The sequence below is a fragment of the Sciurus carolinensis genome, chromosome 17, assembly GCF_902686445.1.
Source record: "Sciurus carolinensis chromosome 17, mSciCar1.2, whole genome shotgun sequence".
NCBI classification, from domain to species: domain Eukaryota; kingdom Metazoa; phylum Chordata; class Mammalia; order Rodentia; family Sciuridae; genus Sciurus; species Sciurus carolinensis.
Window position 1 is genome coordinate 8,512,975 of NC_062229.1, and position 19,152 is coordinate 8,532,126.

Sequence of the window (19,152 nt, forward strand, 5' to 3'; positions counted from 1 at the left end):
ATTCGTTCTTTGTCAGATGGTATATTCTATATATGTCCATTATTTTTAAATTGTTGATTGTGTTATTGAGATCTATGGTTTCTTCATTCAATTTTTGTTTGGAAGATCTATCCAGTGGTGAGAGAAGTGTGTTAAAAATGCCTAGTATCATTGTGTTGTGGTCTATTTGATTTCTGGAATTAAGAAGGATTTGTTTGATGTACATGGATGAGCCAATGTTCGGGACATACATATTTATGATTGTTATGTCTTGCTGATTTATGCTTTCCTTAAGAAGTATGTAATGTCCTTCTTTATCCCTTCTGACTAGTTTTGGCTTGAAGTCCACATTATCTGAAATGAGGATGGATACTCCAACTTTTTTGCTGTGTCCGTGTGCATGGTATGTTTTTTCCCATCCTTTCACCTTTAGTCTATGGGTATCTCTTTTTACGAGATGAGTCTCTTGCAGGCAGCATATTGTTGGATTTTTCTTTTTAATCCAATCTGCCAGTCTATGTCTTTTGATTGATGAGTTCAGGCCATTAACATTCAGGGTTATTATTGTGATATGATTTGTATTCGCAGTCATTTGACTCATTTTTGTCTTTTGACATGATTTGGTTTCTCCTTTATTTGGCTATTCGTGTAGGCTAGTTCTTCCTGTTGCTGATTTGAATCGTTGTTTTTCATCTCTTCCTCATGGAATATTTTGCTGAGAATGTTCTGTTATGCCAGCTTTCTTTTTGTAAGTTCTTTTAGCTTTTATTTTTTTATCATGGAAGGATCTTATTTTGTTGTCAAATCTGAAAGTAAGTTTTGCTGGGTATAAGATTCTTGTTGGCATCCGTTTTCTTTCAGGGCTTGGTTTTTCCAGGCCCTTCTAGCTTTTAGGGTCTGGATTGAAAAATCTGCTGATATTCTTATTGCTTTTCCCCTGAATGTAATTCGATTCTATTCTCTTGCAGCCTTTAATATTCTGTCTTTATTTTGTATGATAGGTATTTTCATAATAATGTGCCTTGGTGTGGGTCTATTGTAATTTTGTGTATTTGGAGTCCTATAACCTTCTTGTACCTGGTTTTCCATTTCATTCTTCAGATTTGTGAAATTTTTTGATATTATTTCATTGAATAGATTGTTCATTCCTTTGGTTTGTTTCTCTAAGCCTTCCTCAATCCCAACAATTCTTAAAATGACCTTTTAATGATATCCCATAATTCTTGTAGATTCTGTTCATGATTTCTTACCATCTTCTCTGTTTGGTCAATTTTGTTTTCAAGATTAAGTATTTTGTCTTCAATGTCTGAGGTTCTGTCTTCAAGATGTTCTATCCTATTGGTTATGCTTTCTATGGAGTTTTAAATTTTGTTTATTGTTTCCTTCATTTCAAGGATTTATGTTTTTTTTATTAGTATCTCTAACTCTTTATTGAAATAATCTTTTGCTTTCTGTATTTGCTTTTTTAACTGTTGAATGGTGCAATCATTTAATTCCTGCATTTGCTCTCTCATCTCTTCCTTCAATGCCTGCATTTGCTCTTTCATCTCCTTCTTTGCTTCCCTGATTGTTTTAATTATGTACATTCTGAACTCCCTTTCTGACATTTCTTCTGCTGTGCTGTCATTGAGTTTTATTGGTATAGTATCTAGGTTTGTTTGAGACATTTTCTTCCCTTGTTTTCTCATATTGTTCAGATATCAGTGGGACTCTGAGATATTGCAGATTTCCTCTATTGGCTTATAGTGTCCCTTTAGACTTCCAGTATATCACCTCCCAGCCTTCAGTAGCCTGAAGTCTTGGAGGAACTTGATAATGCAGTGCTTCTGAAGAAAGTTGCCCCTCGCCAGCAACTGGGTCCAGGACTGGGGGCTGGTTCTGCGTGGAAATCCTCTCACTGGGCTGCCTGCTCCTAGAAGCTGGCTATAGAAAGGGTCTGCCCCTGCCTGAGGGATCCAGGCTGCTCGGGGAAAGACTCTCCCTGTCCTTCCTTGGTCCTAGAAGCCGCCTGCCGACCAGGGCCCACAGCTGGGTTCAGGTCTTGGGGTTGGCTCTGTGTGGAAAAGCTCTCACTGTGTCGGCCTGCTCCAAGAAGCTCCAAGGAGCCCGCCGCCGGAGGGTCCAGGGTTGCTTGGGGAAGTCTCTCGCTGCCCTGCCCTGCTCTGAGAAGTTGCCCACTGTCCGGGCCTGCTGCTTGGGCCGAGCCTCACCCGGTGGGAGAGGTGCACCCCACGGTTCTATGTTAGTCCGGGTCTCTCAATCACTCCCCTTCTTGAATCCTGAGTTCTGGTGCAACGGGAGATGCAGTCACCCTCTAGTCCGCCATCTTGGATCTCCTCGAAAATGCATATTAAAATTGTAAGTTGTCACCTCATTCCTCATACTATGGTTATTATCAAAAACACAAAAGATGAGATTGTGTTAGTTTAGATGTAGAGATAACTCTTCCAAACTGCTGAGAGGAATATAAATCAAAACATTCATTGTGAACAACAGTGTGTTTTCCCAAAAATCTCACAATAGAACTCCCCTATGATCCAGCACACTCACTACAGGGTACATACACGCAGAGTGTGAGATCCTTAAGCCCAAGAGACATCCGTTCCCCCACATCCACTGCAGAACAGTGTGCAACACCCAGGAAGTAGAATCCACTGGAGTGTGCATCAGCAGATGAACACATGATGAAGAGGCACTTTCAATATGCACTGGGAAGTAGGATGCACCTAACCCTCCACAGAAGGAGGACACCCTGTCACCTGTGGACAGCAATGATTAACCAGGAGGACACTGTGTTCAGTGAAATAAGCCAGGTTGAGAAACACAAATACCCCTCACCACACTCATCCAGGGATATAAAAGTCAAACTCAGAAGCAGAGTCAGATGGTGGTGGCCAGAGCCTGAGCAGGAAGGGTGCTGGGGAAATACGGGGAAAGGAAGCAAACTTTCAATTATCCAGGAGGAACAAGTTCAGGAGATCTGCTAGCATGCTCAGGACAGCTAGTGGAAAATATTTTACATTTAAAACCTGCTGAGAGAAGATGTAAGTGTTTGTGTCATAAGTAATAAATATGGGAGGAAATGCTTCTGTTAAATAGTTTGACATAGTCATTCCTAAGCACATGTATATCATCTGAAATCATCTTGTATAAAACAAAATATATACCATTTATACTTGTCAACAACAATTTAAGATAAAAATGAATGCATAAAAAATTCGATCACTAAAATTTTCTATATATAATGGCATCAGAAGGACATGAGAGGGGAGAGAGGGCTGTGTGGAGAGCAGAGCTTTGAGACTGTGTCACATGAAGCCAGGCAACAATGAGACTGGGGCAGGGATTCTCATTGGGCAGAGCTCAGAGCATCAGGCTCAGGGGTCACTAGGTTCAGTTCTGTGAAGAGGTTGAGGTCAGCCTCCCATCCTGTCCTCAGCCCAGCCTATGCCCTGTCAATCAGAAGCCCTTTATTCCAGGAGGACACGGAGGCCTGATGGTGCTGTTAGAGGTGGTGGCCAAGGCCTGCAGGGGTTGCACAGGTAGTCTTCACTGACTGACCTCAGCCCTCAACATCCTGCAAGGATGTGCAAGGGCCTCCTGGGTGCTTGGTTAATTCCAACACCAGCTCATTCAGACTTGCCCAATTCCTCAGATCAGGCTTCTGACACAACCACCCCTGGCCCCTGAGGCCACAGGGTGCAGGTCCTGCTGTCTCAGGACACCGGGTCCCCAGTGCCTTGTTGGAATATGATGAAGTCCTAAGTCCCAGAGGAGGAGTGACAAACATGTTTTTCAACAGTGTTTGTCAGCAGGTTTGCAGGGTGACAGGTGCATAGCTTTGGGAACTGGTCCCCAGAGGTTCTGGATGGACTAAAGGGAAGCAGAGAAAGGACAGGAAGCCAGAGCTACTCTGACCACAGGACACTAAGGGTGAGGTCTCTGCACCAAGTCTGCCTTAATAACCCCCTTACTCCTGGCTGTGCAGGGTCTGGCCAGCTGCTCCTGCATATGCTCTCCCAGCTGGAAGGCATGGAGTGAGGGGATTTCCTGTGCCCTACTCATGGACTGACCCTCCCTGCAGAGGCTGAGACAGTAGACATGATCCAGCTGCAGCTTCCCACCTCACACTCTGCCCAGGGCTTCCTCTCTGTTTGGGCAGAGCAGGACATGGTGTTCTTCCTGAGCCTTCTCTTCCTACTCCTGCAGCCTGCACATACAACACGGGTGAAAGTAAAGAATTGCTTAGGATATTTGAGGCCAACTGTCTTCAGAGATGGAGACCTGGTCCTGGGTGGGTTTTTCCCCCTTTACAACATGAACCAGGACTCAGAGATATCCCGGATATCCTTTTTACTCCAACCAAAGACTGACGTGAGAGCCACCAGGTGAGTTTCTATTCTTTGTGTGTGTATTAGGTGTGGTCATGATTTTGTGTACGTGTATTTGCTTGTGTATGTGTGTGTCTGTGTGTGTGCATGTGTGTTCCCCCTAGGAGTTTTGAAAACTGTGCACAGTCATGACAGAAAGAAAGAACAGTGAATTCTGAGGTCCTTTCATTCTCTTTTGGGTTTATTTTTAGCATTGCAATTACACATAATAGTGGGATTTATTTTGAGTATTCTTAAATACATACAATATGAGTTTCTCCATTTCCCTTGTCCTTTATCTTTCTAAAACCTTCCATTTTCATCTTCTGCTCTATGCTATTTTTCCCCTCACCTTTTTATTGTGCACATAGTTGCACATACTGGTGGGATTCACTGTGACTTTTTCACACCTGCACACGACACAGCAGTGTAATTTGGCCACTATCACTCTCCAGCATTTCCCTCACCTCCCCTGCTCTTGCCCCTTGGTCCCTTGTCTCCACTGATATCCCTTCCATTTTGATGAGATCTCTCCACATTTATTTTTCTTTTTCCTGTCTAGCTTCCAAATATGAAAAAAAATATGACCCTCGACCTTCTGAGTTTGTCTTATTTCACTTAATGTAAAGGTCTCAAGTTCTATCCATTTTCCTGCAAATGGCATAATTTCATTTTTCTCTATGGCTAAATCAAACTCCATTGTGTCTATGAAGCACATTTTCTTTCTCCATTCATCCACTGATGGACACCTATGTTGCTTCCACAGTTTAGCTATTGTGAATTGTGCTACTGTGAACATGGGTATGCAGGTATCACTGTAGTACGATGACTTTAATTCTTTAGGGTAAACACCAAGGAGTGGTATAGCTGGGTCATATGATGGCTCCATGCCTAGTCCTTTGAGGAACCATATTGATTTCCATAGTGGTTGTACAAATTACAGTCCCGTCAGCAGTGTAAAAGTGTTCCTTTGCTTCCACATCCTTTCCAACATTCATTTTTATTTGTATCTTGAGGCCTGCCACTCTGACCAGTATGAGATCAAATCGACATAGATTTGATTTGCTTGTCCATAATTGCTAATGATGTTGAACATTCATTCATATATTTGTTGGCAGTTTGTATTTCATCTTTTGAGAAGTGCCTGCTTAATAAATTTGCACATTTATTAACTGCATTATTTGTGGTGTTTTGGAGTATAGTTTTCTGAGTTCTTTATACATTGTAGATATTCATACTGTGTCAGGAGTGTAGCTAGCAACGATGCTGCCCCATTCTGTAGGTTACCCCCTTTGCTATGCAGAATTTAATTTGAGACCACCCATTTAATTTGATACCAATCCCATTTCTGGGCTTTATTTCCTGAGCTTTAGGGTTCCTATTGAGAAAGTCATTGACTGTGCCTCTTTGTGGGTGTGTTGACCCTAGGTTTTCTTCTAGAAGTTGCATATTTTCTAATGTAATTTCTTGTCCGACTTTGAGTTGTCTTTTGCTCAGTGTCAGCTATAAGGGTCTAGTTTCACACTTCTAAATATGGATAACCAGTTTCCTCAGCACCAGCCTTGTTCAAGACTGTCTTTTGTCCAGTGAATGTTTTCAGTATCATTGTCAGGGGTCAGAGGACTGCAGATGTGTGGGTTTATCTCTGTTCCTTCTATTCTCTATCATTGGTCTATGTATCCGCTTTTATTCCACTCCTGTGCAGTTTTTGTGACTCTATCTCTGCAGTATAATAAAGAAGTCAGGTATTGTGATGCCTCCAGCATTGCTCTTTTGGCTTAGAATTGCTTTGGCGATTCTGGGTCATTTTTTCTCCCAAAAAAAGACTTTAAGACTTTTTATCTTGGTCTTTGAGGAAATTCATCAGTGTTTCAATGGTGAGTTCTTTGAAACTGTATGTTATGTTAGGTAGCATGGCATTTTAACAATACTAATTGTATCCTTGAATAGAGGAGGCATTTCTCTCTTCTTGTGTTTTCTTCAATTTCTTACTTCAAGGTGATATAATTTCCATTGTAGAGATCTGTAATTTCTTAGTTTTATTCTTAGGTATATCACTTTTTTGAGACTTGTGAATCTATATATTTTTACGATATAGGATAGGATTCAGCATCTATTGAGACCACTTCTTCAGTCTGATCCCCTTCATCAAGTACTGGGGAATTTGGAGGGAGTTGAATTCTCTCCAAAAGTAGATCTCATAGAATTGGAGGATAGATTGATGGGTGTCAGAGGCTGAGTGAACAAGGACTGGTGAGGGGTGGGACAGGTGGATCAGTGGTACTCACTTACATTGAGACAAGCTCAATTGTATGGGATGGTATTTCACAGAAGAATGGTTACAAACAATGAAAATGAGCTGTGTCCTTGAATAACTCAAAGGAAGTTTTCTCCATGTTCTCATCTTGGAAAGAGAGAAACACTTGAATAGAAGTGTATACTGAACCTAAACATTAAATAATGTGTACATACATGAAAACATCATGTGGTACCCCATAAATGTGTACAATTTTTATATTTGATCTCTCAGTTAAAACAAGTTTAAAAAGAAACCTTTAAAAACATTCCCTTCCTTTAAAAAATCAGAAGAAGTAAGAGAATGGGCATAAAGTTAAAAAGTATTTATTCATTCTTATTAATTTTTAATAGTACAAAGATAAAAATTAAGAATGGAACAAATTCCAACTGTATAATTTATCTACTATATGTAACCCATGTCCAATTATTTCTACCTGAAATAAAAGAATATTTTTGTCAATTAAGTATAGAAAAAAATATTTGACCATGTGTTTTAGTGACAAAAAAATTTCCCATCCTTAAGTACCAATAATACAGAAAAAAATTATTGGAAAGAATGGGAAAACACAGTGTAATTAAAAAAGAAAATATTGTCATTTGGAAACTGCTTAAAAATATTTTGCCAATGTTCAATTAAAGAGTTCCTACAAAATAACATCATAAAACAGTTCATGGAAATTCATAGAATTAAACCATAAGCAAGCATGAATATGAACTAAATCACCAATAACATAAAATATTAAGAATTCATAATTCATTAAATGAAGTTTTTGAATATTTAAATAAGGCTGCAATTTAAGATAGAAGAACTAGATCAATTATAAGCCAAGGAAAGGAAAGAAATTCATAAAGAGTAAACAAAATAATAAACCTATTAGAAAACATGAAAGGCTATAATAAAATTCAACAACCAATATTTTTTGAAAATCTACTTAGAGAAAAACTTCAAACTTTCAAACATAAAAGGAGAAAGGATTCTCTAAAGAGAAAGAAAAAATATGAGTTATCAGCTTGAAGACTATAGAAATAAATCGGAGGTTCTGAAGCAAACATTAGCTTTCAAGGAAAATATAATTGAAGAAAACAGCTTGATAAAGTGATAGATTAGAATATAGAAAGCATTCACTCAAAATACCCCATGTTGAAGGGCTGTAGAGGATGCTCCTCTCAGTTGTTTGAAGAACTGGCAAGTCAGGGTCATTTTAAACTATTAGATACACATGTAGTCCACATGTTGTGTATTGGTGTCTGCTGAAGGAGTGCCCCAAGCCATGTGGTTAAAACTGAAGGAAGATGTTTGGCTATGGAACAGGCACATCTGTGTCCTCTCAGAAGCAGGAGGCACACCTCTGCTGTGAGTCGAACTCCTTTCAGGCACACTGGCTGCAGGCACATACTCTTCCCTTAGAAGGAGTGAGCTCCAAGCTCAGCACGAGAGATACATGCTAGCACCCATGCTCTAAAGGCACTCCACTTGTCGCCGATTGGCTGCTTGAGAATATAAAACTTGTATGTTTCCGCATTAAACTTGAGTCTGCATCACCCGAAACTGGCTCCCATTCTGCTGTGTTTGCCCTCATGCTCACCTTCCTGAATCCTGCCAGGCTGCTCCCCATCCGAATCCCAACAGTCTGCATCTAACTAGACTCAGGACCATAGGTTGGGAAGCCCCACAGACTTTGCTAAAGTGTTTACAAAGGGGAGTGTGTGACCCTCACTTGCATCCCCAGAAGAGAGCACCTTACTGTCTTGCGCATGCACTGATGCACCTTCCATTTATAGGACACTGAAAACCAAATATGCTCAGTGGGTAGATTATGATCCAGACAAAGGACACTTCATCCACTCACAATGCCCTGCAAGGCTCTCAGTTCACTTCCTGAGAGGGACTCACTCCAGTGTCTTCCAGGTGCCAGGGAACCTTCTTCACACCAGCTCCATGTGAAAGCAGGAGACCCTCATAGTGGATTAGAGAGTCTGATCCAGGTCTTGCATAGTGGAAAAGTTGACTGTGAAATGCATGGTTGGATCACCTTCACTCCTTGTTCCCTTGTGTTTAGCTGGCTTTGGAAGAACTACCAATATGTGCTGGCTTTCTACTTTGCCATCCAGGAGGTCAACAAGGACTCTCACTTGCTCCCCAACCTGACCTTGGGTTTCCAGGTCTACAATGCCTTTTCCAGTGACCAGTTCACCTTGTGGAGCACTCTGCATTGGCTGTCTGGAAAAATGGACCCTCTTCCAAATTACAACTGCCAGACACAGACCAAGTCTCCTGCTGTCATTGCAGGAACCACATCAGCATTCTCAGCTGAGATTGGAACCATTCTGGAGCTCTACAAGACCCCACAGGTAGGTGGGCTGTGAACTCTGCAGACTAATTGGGATCTCATCCAATGACAGACCCTCACATTGAATCAAAGTGAAATTCAGCTGCTGGGCTTCCATATCCCATGAGGATAAAACACACCCCAGGAAACTGTATAGGTTGCAAGACACCTCCCTATAATCCATCCTTTATTCCCACTACTTGAGTAGAGAAGGTCATGAGGGTCTTGCACACTGTCTTTAATGGGAGGTCACATGACCTTTCCTAAGGGAAACAAAGCTGAAAAATTTGGCCTTCCCTGTGCTCGGAAGGAGAGACCTGGGCAATGAATACAGCACTTGTGGGGATATGACGTGTCCCATCAAAGCTCAGGCGTGAGACAATGCAAGAAATTTTGGAGGTTGCATTATTGGGTTATAATAGCCTTAGCCTAATAGTGTATCACTAAGGTGATAGATTAAATGGGTGGTGATGATGGGCAGCATGGTTGCTTTTTCCACTACACTCTTCTGCCATGATGTCCTGCCTCATCTTGAACCCAAAGATGGAGACAGTCAGCCATGGACTAAAACCTCTGAACCCATGAGTGTGCAAATAATTTTTCCTCCTCTAATTGTTGTTGTCAAGTCTTTTGGTCACATCAGAGAACAAGCTGACTGAAAGATAACTCTATCTCTTTTCTGAACAGTAATCCATTCATGATACCTTTCCTACAAAAGTCTAACATGCCCTGTACAAGAGGGAAGCCCCAATTCCAATTGAACACAGAGTCATGACAATTATCTTTGCTCATTAGGTCACATATGGACCTTTTGATCCCATGCTAAGTGATGAAGACCAGTTTCCATCGCTCTATCAGATGGCCCCCAAGGACAGCTCTCTGGCCCAGGGAATGGTCTCCCTACTGCTGCATTTTGGCTGGACCTGGGTGGCACTCTTCATATCTGATGATTTGAAGGGAGAGCAGTTCCTGAGGGATCTGAAAGCAGAGCTGGTAAAGAACGGTATCTGTGTGGCCTTAACAGAAAAGCTCCCTGACACTAAGACAATGTATGGACCCAGCGACATCACCTTCATGAGTAGGATCAGAGTCTCCTCTGCAAATGTGCACATACTCCATGGTGAAGCAGGGAGCCTCATCACCGTGGACCTTGCAGCAGAATTCTTCTTAACCACAGGGAAGGTGTGGATCATGGCAGCAAAGTGTGATATCGTCATGTCGGAAATGAGCCACATGCTGCACTCTTTCCATGGAAGCTTCTCATTCTCACCTCACAAGGGGGAGATCCCTGGCATCCAACACTTTCTCAAAACAGTTGACCCTTCCCACTATCCAGAAGACTTTTACATCCCCAAATTGTGGTTGCACCTTTTTCATTGTTTACCTGCTGGTTCACTATGTGGAAAAATTTATAATTGTCCTGAAAATGCATCCTTCGAGATTGTGTCAGGAGTAATTGACATGTTGACCATGTCTGACTCCAGCTACTTCATCTATAATGCTGTGTATGCACTGGCCCATGTCCTCCATAACATGCTTATTCAGAAATCTGAAATGGGATCTTCAGAAGACACTGATCATCCTAGGCTTCTTCCCTGGCAGGTAAAACTCAGCCAGTACTAGGTCATGCACTGGGAAACTGACAACATCTATGGGTATTATATTCAAGTATCTCATGGTCATGTTTTCTCTTAAGATCAAGAGAATTAGGAAAAATGGAATATGCATTTTTTTCATACTGAATATATTACAGATAACTGTTATGTACAGATAATTAGATATATACAGATACTTGTTATCTGTATCAGGAGAATTCTGACAAAGGAGGTGGTGGCTTCATACAGTTGAATAAAATATTACATCAAAATACTTTGAATTTAAGATAAAGTTATATAAAATATCCAAACACAGCCCATGACAAAACAGGGCAACAATTGATTAAATCTATACATTTCCTTAGTGTGCACACAAGCACAGAGAATATTCACATAGTGGCCACCTGTGACAGCAGCTGTTCCATCTAAAATACTAAATATGTAGTGCCCAAGACCTCTGGGTGAACAGAGAAATGGTTCCAACATAGTATCCTCAAATGACTCTGGAGAATGAATTCGCTTTAGAGATCACTATTACCCAAAACTGGAAACAAGATTGTGGGCAGGGCCTGTGGTTCTACTTTTAGTTGTCATGCCACCAATGATGTCTGTCACCTCAGGATATCTGCCTGGGTCATATATGGTTTTTTGTTTATTTTCCACCTGGCTTATCTGAATTAAATACCCATTCATGGAACACATTTATGAGCTCTTGTTCTCATGTACAAGGGACAAAATGTTTAAGGAAATTTATCAAGGAGGTCAATTAAATTTCATTTTCATTTCAGATGTGGTTAAATACATGCATGTCAAACATTATGTCATCAAGTTTAATTTGCCATCTATTGTCTGTTTTTACTAACAATATTTGATATGCCATATTGAGTTCTTTTAGATGCAATTCTAAGAAAACTCAGTGACTTTAACAAGATAAATTCAATGACATAATTGTGGATTATTTGGAATGGTTTGACTCTACACATCTGAACAGTTGTTTAAAGAACAAGGGTTAGTTATCTTCCCCAACACAGAGATTCAATGTTAGCATACTCTATTAAAGGTCATTAGAATCTGGAGTTTTAATATTTCAATTTCAGAGCAAAGGACAAAACCTGCAATATTATGAGATGATGACATTTTCCCCAAAATATCGGAGGCATAGAGAGAAAACAACTCATATGTCATGCTTTCTTTTCTTTTCTATTCTTTTTATTTTCAGTGCTGGGTGTTGAACCCAAGGCCTTGTGCTTGCAAGGCAAGTACTGTACCAACTGAGCTATATCTCCAGCCCATGTCATGCTTTCTTAACCTTTGTTGGTGTAAAATTGATATATGAAGCAATACCCATATTTAATGTAAATATGCTGATGAATTTCGAGGTATGCATACACTCATATTACCATTACCAAGAAAAGGTCCATTGTGACCTTTTCAGTGTGCAAGGATTGACTCTTATGAAGCCCTAAACAGATTTGATTGTTCATGTTTGCAAGGAGCACATGCCAAGGCCACTCTGGGGATCATCCTAGAATTGTTCTGACTGAATTCTTCCACTCCATCATTGTTTTTTCCACTTGAATCCATGAGGTGGTAGCCACCCAAACAGGGCTGAGTCACTAACAGCAATGACTCCAGAAAGGAGGGTGGTGTAAGAAAAGGAGTGCGTGCTACATGTGGCTTTCCATCTTTCATTCAAATGTGCTCCTCATGTCCAAATTCTGCCTCTCCCACAGCTGCATCTGTTCCTGAAGAAAATCCAGTTTACAAACAGAGCTGGGGACCACATCTCCCTAGATGAGAAGAGCAAGCAGATGGTCCAGTATGATATCCACAATGCTGTGAATTTCCCTGCAGGGCTTGGGCTGCTGGTTAAAGTAGGAGAGTTTGTCTCCAAGAGTCCACTTGATCAAGGCTTGGTCATCACTGAAGAGATGATAGAATGGCCCATTGGATTCACAGAGGTACGATCCATTTCAGTTTGGGTACGTGGCAGAAATCTGAATGGAGTCCTGAAGTGAGACTAGTTGTGACCCTTTAACTAAGCACTAAAGTCACCTTTCCCATCTCAACTTCTAATATGTGGTCCTGCTTTTTCATATTTTAATCTGAAATCAACATGAACAAGTTCACAAAAGCCATTAGTCGTAGTTTGCGCATGTTAGTTTCAGCAGCAATTGAAAGAATGACATGAACAGAGTTAATACATGGAGATAAAGAGATAACAATGGAGATGAATAAATACCAAATATGTCCCTTCACAAATCCAAAAGCCTTTCATTAAATATGGTCCAGATTTATTATGCTTTAATGCCCTATGAATATGAGTAAATTATGGACTCACATCTTTGTGGAGACCATTCCCATCCTCCTTTAGCATGTGAGATCATTCAACCTTCAGCCTTTCTTCTACTCAGCATCCCTATGAATTGGGAAGATTTTATATCATGTTTTGACATTGGGATATTCCTACAGTGTTCCAGGAGATTTATGTAACAGTTATGATTACCATCCATGATGCATTGTTAATTGTTAGCAGTGGTGTCCAGCTGGGCATGGTGGTGCAGCCCTGTGATCCCAGTTATATGGGAAGTAGAGGCAGAAGGATCACAACAAGTTCAAGACCAGTGTGAGTAACACCACAAGACCCCATAACAAAATATAAAATTAAAAATGACCTAGGAATATAGCACCATTCTATTGCATTTGCCTAGAATGCATGAGACCCTGGCTTCAATCCCCAATACCATAAATAAATAAATAAATATATAAATAAATAAATAAATAAAAAGCAATTCATGCCTGGATTGTGATCCCTACAGCAGAATAAACCCAAGCTATGGTGTGTAATGCCCTCTCACTACTTCTCTCCTGACCTTGCTCTTTTCAGCAGTTACTTTCAACAGTTTGCCTACTTTGCTTTATTGGTTCATTTTTATCATACGTAATTGTTGGGAGAAATCCTAGTTCTTGGCTAGCAGCAGGCAATGATTGAAATGTGTAAACCTGCTGGAAGGAGTATTCTTCTTCAGCTACCTAGGAAAGTACACAACTGCCCCAAATTGACTCAGTGTTACCAAGGGAGTCCATATAGGAACCTGGTACTCTGATCCCATGTGGTACATTGTGATTTGCCAAGAAACCTATAAAATATATAGCTGTTCCTGCAATAAATGGGCTTGCAGGCTGTTCGCCACAAGCCTGCTACCACCCATCTCCTGGAGTCTGGTTCTTGCATCCGTGGCCTTACCCTGCCTATGAACTAACCCCAAACAAGGGAAACTACACATAATACTGGGCTTCATGATGCCATCTTCATCCATGCCCATAACATAATTCATGAGAATCATTCCCCAGTGCTTCCCTTTCCCCTACATCTCCCACCTGTTTGTCCCTTGTTCCATTCTATAATTTCCATTCTGTTGTCATAAATATTTATCATTATTTTAATTAATGCATTCTAATTCCACAAGAACACTGGGTTCATTGTGGTATATTTATACATGGACAGAGTCGACTTGGACAGAATTCATTCCCCGTACATCTTCCTGAAGATCAGTGCTGTTGAGACGGTGTCCACCTGAGATTTCCCAGTACATTCCATGCCCACTTGCCCCCTCCCTGTCCATCCCCTTTCTCTTCTCTTATAGCTCACCCTTTTGCTTTTCTGAGATGCTATTTTCATTCTCTCTCTGTCTCCCCTTAACACATATGAAAGGAAACTTTCATCCCTTGATTTCTTGACTCTGGCTTATTTCCTTTACCATGAATTTCTCCACTTCTATCCATTTACCAACAACTGACATAATTTCATTCAACATTGTGACTGAGTAAAACTCCATCTATGTATATCTACCACATTTGCTATCCTTGTGTCTGTTAACGTGCACCAGGGCTGATTCCAAAATGAGCTATTGCAAATTCTGCTGCTACAACCATTCACTTCAGTGGAATTTTTCATAAATACTGAGGAGTGGAGTAGGTGGGTTCTATTACTGGGTTTTGAGGAATGTTCACACTATCTTCCACAGTAGTGGCACTAACTGTCAAGTTTCCCCAAAATACACATATATAACTTTTCTTCCACATGATTTCCAGTAATTAATATATGTCTGTTCTTGATGGTTTCTAGTCTAACTGAAGTGAGAAGAAATCTCAGTATCATTTTGATTTTCAAGAATGAAGGTGTGGTAAAAATATTATCAGGCATAGAAACTCTTGGAATCATCGCCACATAGAAACTTGCATCCCAGAGCTGTGGAGGAAGAGGGTAAACACAAAAAGAGAAAAGTCTGGGGTGTGGCTGGTGATGCAGGAAAAAAATGACCAGGAACCTTCAGAATATTTGGCATAACAAAGTCAAGGTAGCAAATGTAATCCAGATCAAGAAGGGGCGGTCCTGTCAATGTGGTGGGAGCTGGGGAGGTTGTGCTGAGGACTTCCTACTCACACTGAGATCTCTTTGCAGGGACATGGACAGCCTTCAAACTGCTGACAATGTGCAGAATCAAGACTATTGCTTCTCTTTCCCCTCAGACTCCTCGATCTGTGTGCAGCCAGAGCTGTGGTTCAGGATTCTGGAACGTCCCCCAGGAAGGAAGGCCTGTCTGCTGCTTTGCTTGTGTGTTTTGCCCAGAGGGACACATTTCCAACCACACAGGTAGATGTAGAAAGAGCCTATGGTCAATCAGCCTCCTAACCAGTCCCAGGGGAGAGGAAAGCAAGGCTGTGGGCCTCACCCTGGACAACGAAGCACCCTGCTCTCCATCCTCCCCTCGCTCACTGACACTCTTCCCATTTTAGCACCACTGCTGCTACCCCATTAGGTGACAGCTCTTGTCAGCACTGCTCTTCCTGGTAGACACCCCTGCAGAGCTGACCCCAGAGGCCCCTGACCTTGACAGTCAGTGGTGGTGAGATGGTGTCCACCTGAGATTTCTCAGGGCACCAGGCAGAGTCTGCCCATGCATGGAAGAGGTCGAACACCCAGAGCTCCCTGGGGGTGCACTGAGGTCTTGAACCCAACACGTTTGCCACCAAATGATAGGTATATACAGTTTCATGAAAATATTTTCTTCTATTTTGTGCCATGTCCTGAACTCTGAACAATTTTGTGCTAAGTACACATACTTGATATGATATAGCTATAATGTAAGATTATCTGGCAAGTGCAAGAAAGGAAGAAGTGAAAATATAAAGTCACAGCAACATAACAAGACACAATCTGGTATATGTAAGGATAAATTCTATATGAATCACTAATTTCAGTTATTGATGTCAAAATTAAATATGTTCTTGGAAAACAGAAAAATTAGACTTACTCAATTTAAAGTATTTCCATTTTTCAACATATCAATCATACTTAGTATAATATCTTAAACGCCCACAAATCTGTTCAATTGCAATCATCTCAGCAGTAGGAATCATTGATTTCAACCACTTGGCAGAATCAATAGATGTCTTCAGATAAAAGTAAGCTAACCAAATCTCACTTTGAATTTTTCTATTTGAGATGCCAAATGAGTGTATAAAATAGGAAAGAGACAAAAGGCATGAAGGCTCTGTACCTTAATGCAACTTGTACACACTTGTGTGTGCCCCACCTGCTTCTGAGGTACATGCCAGGAACACTGTTCACTGTGGGGAGGAAGAAAAATCTCAAGGAATGTGAAAAACAATCATGATGAATTAGTTTGGAATTCTGAATTTTTGCATCAGTATTGGTTAAAAATCCTAAAGAAGACGGTTAAGACAGGAACAGGGAAACTGGTGGCTGGTTCCACACATGAAACAAAATTGAAGTGCAGACGGGGCCATTAGTGAACCCATGGCAGAGGCTGCATCCCTGCTGGGACAGCAGGTGTGAGCCGTGGCAGAGAGAGCACAGGGCTCCCGGTTAGGATGCCACAAACACCACTCCTCAAGGAGGATACCCAGTCACACCATCTGCTTTAAATGAATGGAAAGGCTTAAAGAAACACCCTCTTCTTCAGTAACTGCATTACCATATCAATTAATATAAAAATAATAAAATAGCAGCAAAATTTTCATTCAAAATGCCAATATTTCCATCAATCTGTTTTCAGTATTCTTTTACACATTCAAAGACTTTTTGAATTCTCATAGAAACATACAGTTAACTTACTTTATACCATTGGTCTCAGAGTAAAACAGGAAAATAACCAAGGGAGGAGTCTATTTCAAGCATGTGTGTACTACTAATCACAATTGTTATCTGATGAAAGGGAATAGCATATGATGGGTAATAATGAATATCAAAAGGTCAAGTAAGTATCAACTTTTAAAATTCTGTGATTTTCCAAAGTCAATTTAGAAACATTCCAGGTTAAGCTTTTCCTTTCTCCAATCACGTTTCCTCTTACACTGTTCATTATACCCCTGGAAGATTTGAATTTTCCCTGTGCGAGTCCCACAAGAATGAATTAAACCCTAAGTGGGCAAGGCCTACTGCTACACATTGCACATGGTGCTTCACTACCACGTCACGGGTTTGCCTGAATCCTTTCCTTGATTCTCCTCTGAACTACAAGTAACTGGTCACTTCAATCACAACGGTCACTATCATAAAGCTTTGAGTTAGCAAATCATATTTAAAAAGTGGCTTCTAGGAAACCAAGTAAAAGGGAATCTCATCCACACTAAGCATCATGGGGCTCAGCACACAAACTTCTAAGCCTGAATGTATTCCAGGGGAGGAGGGAGAAGTGAGAAAATTTAACATCATTTTTACAGAAAAAGATGATTTCCAATAAGAAAATTTATAAAAGTACCTCAAGAAATTATGGTAGTCATGGAGGTAGGATGTACCAGAAAGGTTTCCTCATTCACTCTCTTTCCGGTTGTTACTAGGAGCTCATTCTTGGGTGAATAGGAAATAGAAACATGGCTACACAGGGTTCAACATGAGGAAGAATCTGGGTGGGGAGAGAAAGGGTGGAAGAACCCAGGTTGAGGACTACACCCAGCCACTGGTTGAGGTGCTGCAGACCACAACTTCAGAGGGTCCCTTCATAATGGGTTTGGTCTGCATTGAGTGCATTCTCCCAGAGTCAGGAATAGAGGAACTTCTCCATCAAGCAGTGTGTACTCACAGTGATATTGCAAAAATAACCATTTCCTTTAATAACTTAAATGTGAGGAATTTGTGAAAAAGAAATATTGAAACTTTGCCTTTTCCACAGGTGCAGGGCAGTGTGTCCTGTGCCCCACACATGAGTATCCTAACAGTGAGAGGACTCACTGCCTCCCCAAGATGGTGACCTTCCTGGCTTATCAAGATCCCCTGGGCATGGCGCTGGCCTGCACGGCTCTCTGCCTCTCTGCACTCACAGTTGCTGTACTTGGGGTCTTCGTGAGGCACCAACACACTCCCATAGTCAAGGCCAACAACCGGACTCTCAGCTACATCCTGCTCATCTCCCTCACCTTTCTGTTTCCTCTGCTCCCTGCTCTTCATTGGCCGTCCCAACACAGCCATCTGCACCCTGCAGCCAATAGCATTTGGCATGGTGTTCTCTGTCGCTGTTTCCACTGTCTTGGCCAAAACTGTCACTGTGATTCTGGCCTTCAAGGTCACTGCCCCAGGGAGAAGGATGAGGCGGTTGCTGGTGTCAGGGGCACCTAACTACATCATTCCCAGCTGTTCCCTGATCCAGCTGACTCTCTGTGGAGTCTGGCTGGGCATCTCTCCTCCCTTTGTGGACTCAGACACACACTCTGAACATGGTCACATTATCATCACCTGCAACAAGGGCTCGGTCACTGCCTTCTACTGTGGTCTGGGATACCTGGGCTCCCTGGCTCTGGGGACTTTCTTGGTGGCCTTCCTGGCCAGGAACCTGCCTGACACCTTCAATGAAGCCAAGTTCCTGACCTTCAGCATGCTGGTGTTCTGCAGTGTCTGGCTCACCTTCCTCCCTGTGCACCACAGCACCAAGGGCAAGGTCATGGTGGCCGTGGAGGTCTTCTCCATCCTGGCCTCCAGTGCTGGGCTCCTGGGCTGCATCTTTGCCCCCAAGTGCTATGTTATTTTACTGAGGCCAGGTAGGAGCTCCCTACGTGGTTTCAGAGATAAAACTCTTTGTGGGAGTAATAAACCTTCTTGAGTTTGTTTTTGAAAATCAAGTATGGGAAGATAAGTCTATACCCTAACAACAGGTTGATATTGGATTTATACATGAGATTTCTTCAATGAACCAGCAATCCACACCCATTTTCTGCAGTAATGACAGTTGCCCTACCTGCATGTATCTCTTTTTCCCATGGACTTGCACTTGAAGTGATTTTTATTCACAAAATCTGCAATGCATCCTGCAGCTCCTGCTCATCTGTGGACTTCCCACCTGCATGTTGCCTTCCGTTTGACTCCTTCACTGACTTTAGTCATACATAATTTGTCCTAAATTCCTCCAGGCTGTTTGCTCTATTTTAAAAACCCCCTGTGTGTTTCTGTGATTTCTTTTTCTATCAAATATGTAATATATTTTATTTACTAAGTAGAGTATGTTTTGGAAATGGCTAATATATTTCTTCTTATTTTTGTCTTTTTCAGAATCTTTGAGA

At 41.4% G+C, this 19,152-nt stretch overlaps 1 protein-coding gene across 1 annotated transcript; it reads left to right on the forward strand.

Moving 5' to 3' along the window:
• Positions 1-4,080: 4,080 nt before the first annotated feature.
• LOC124967946 (vomeronasal type-2 receptor 116-like) lies at positions 4,081-18,695 on the forward strand. Its single transcript, XM_047530373.1, is given in 7 exon segments — positions 4,081-4,367; positions 8,708-8,999; positions 9,773-10,579; positions 12,306-12,533; positions 15,106-15,229; positions 17,772-18,016; positions 18,018-18,695. Coding segments are annotated over 7 exon segments (2,661 nt in total).
• The last annotated feature ends 457 nt before the right edge of the window (positions 18,696-19,152 follow it).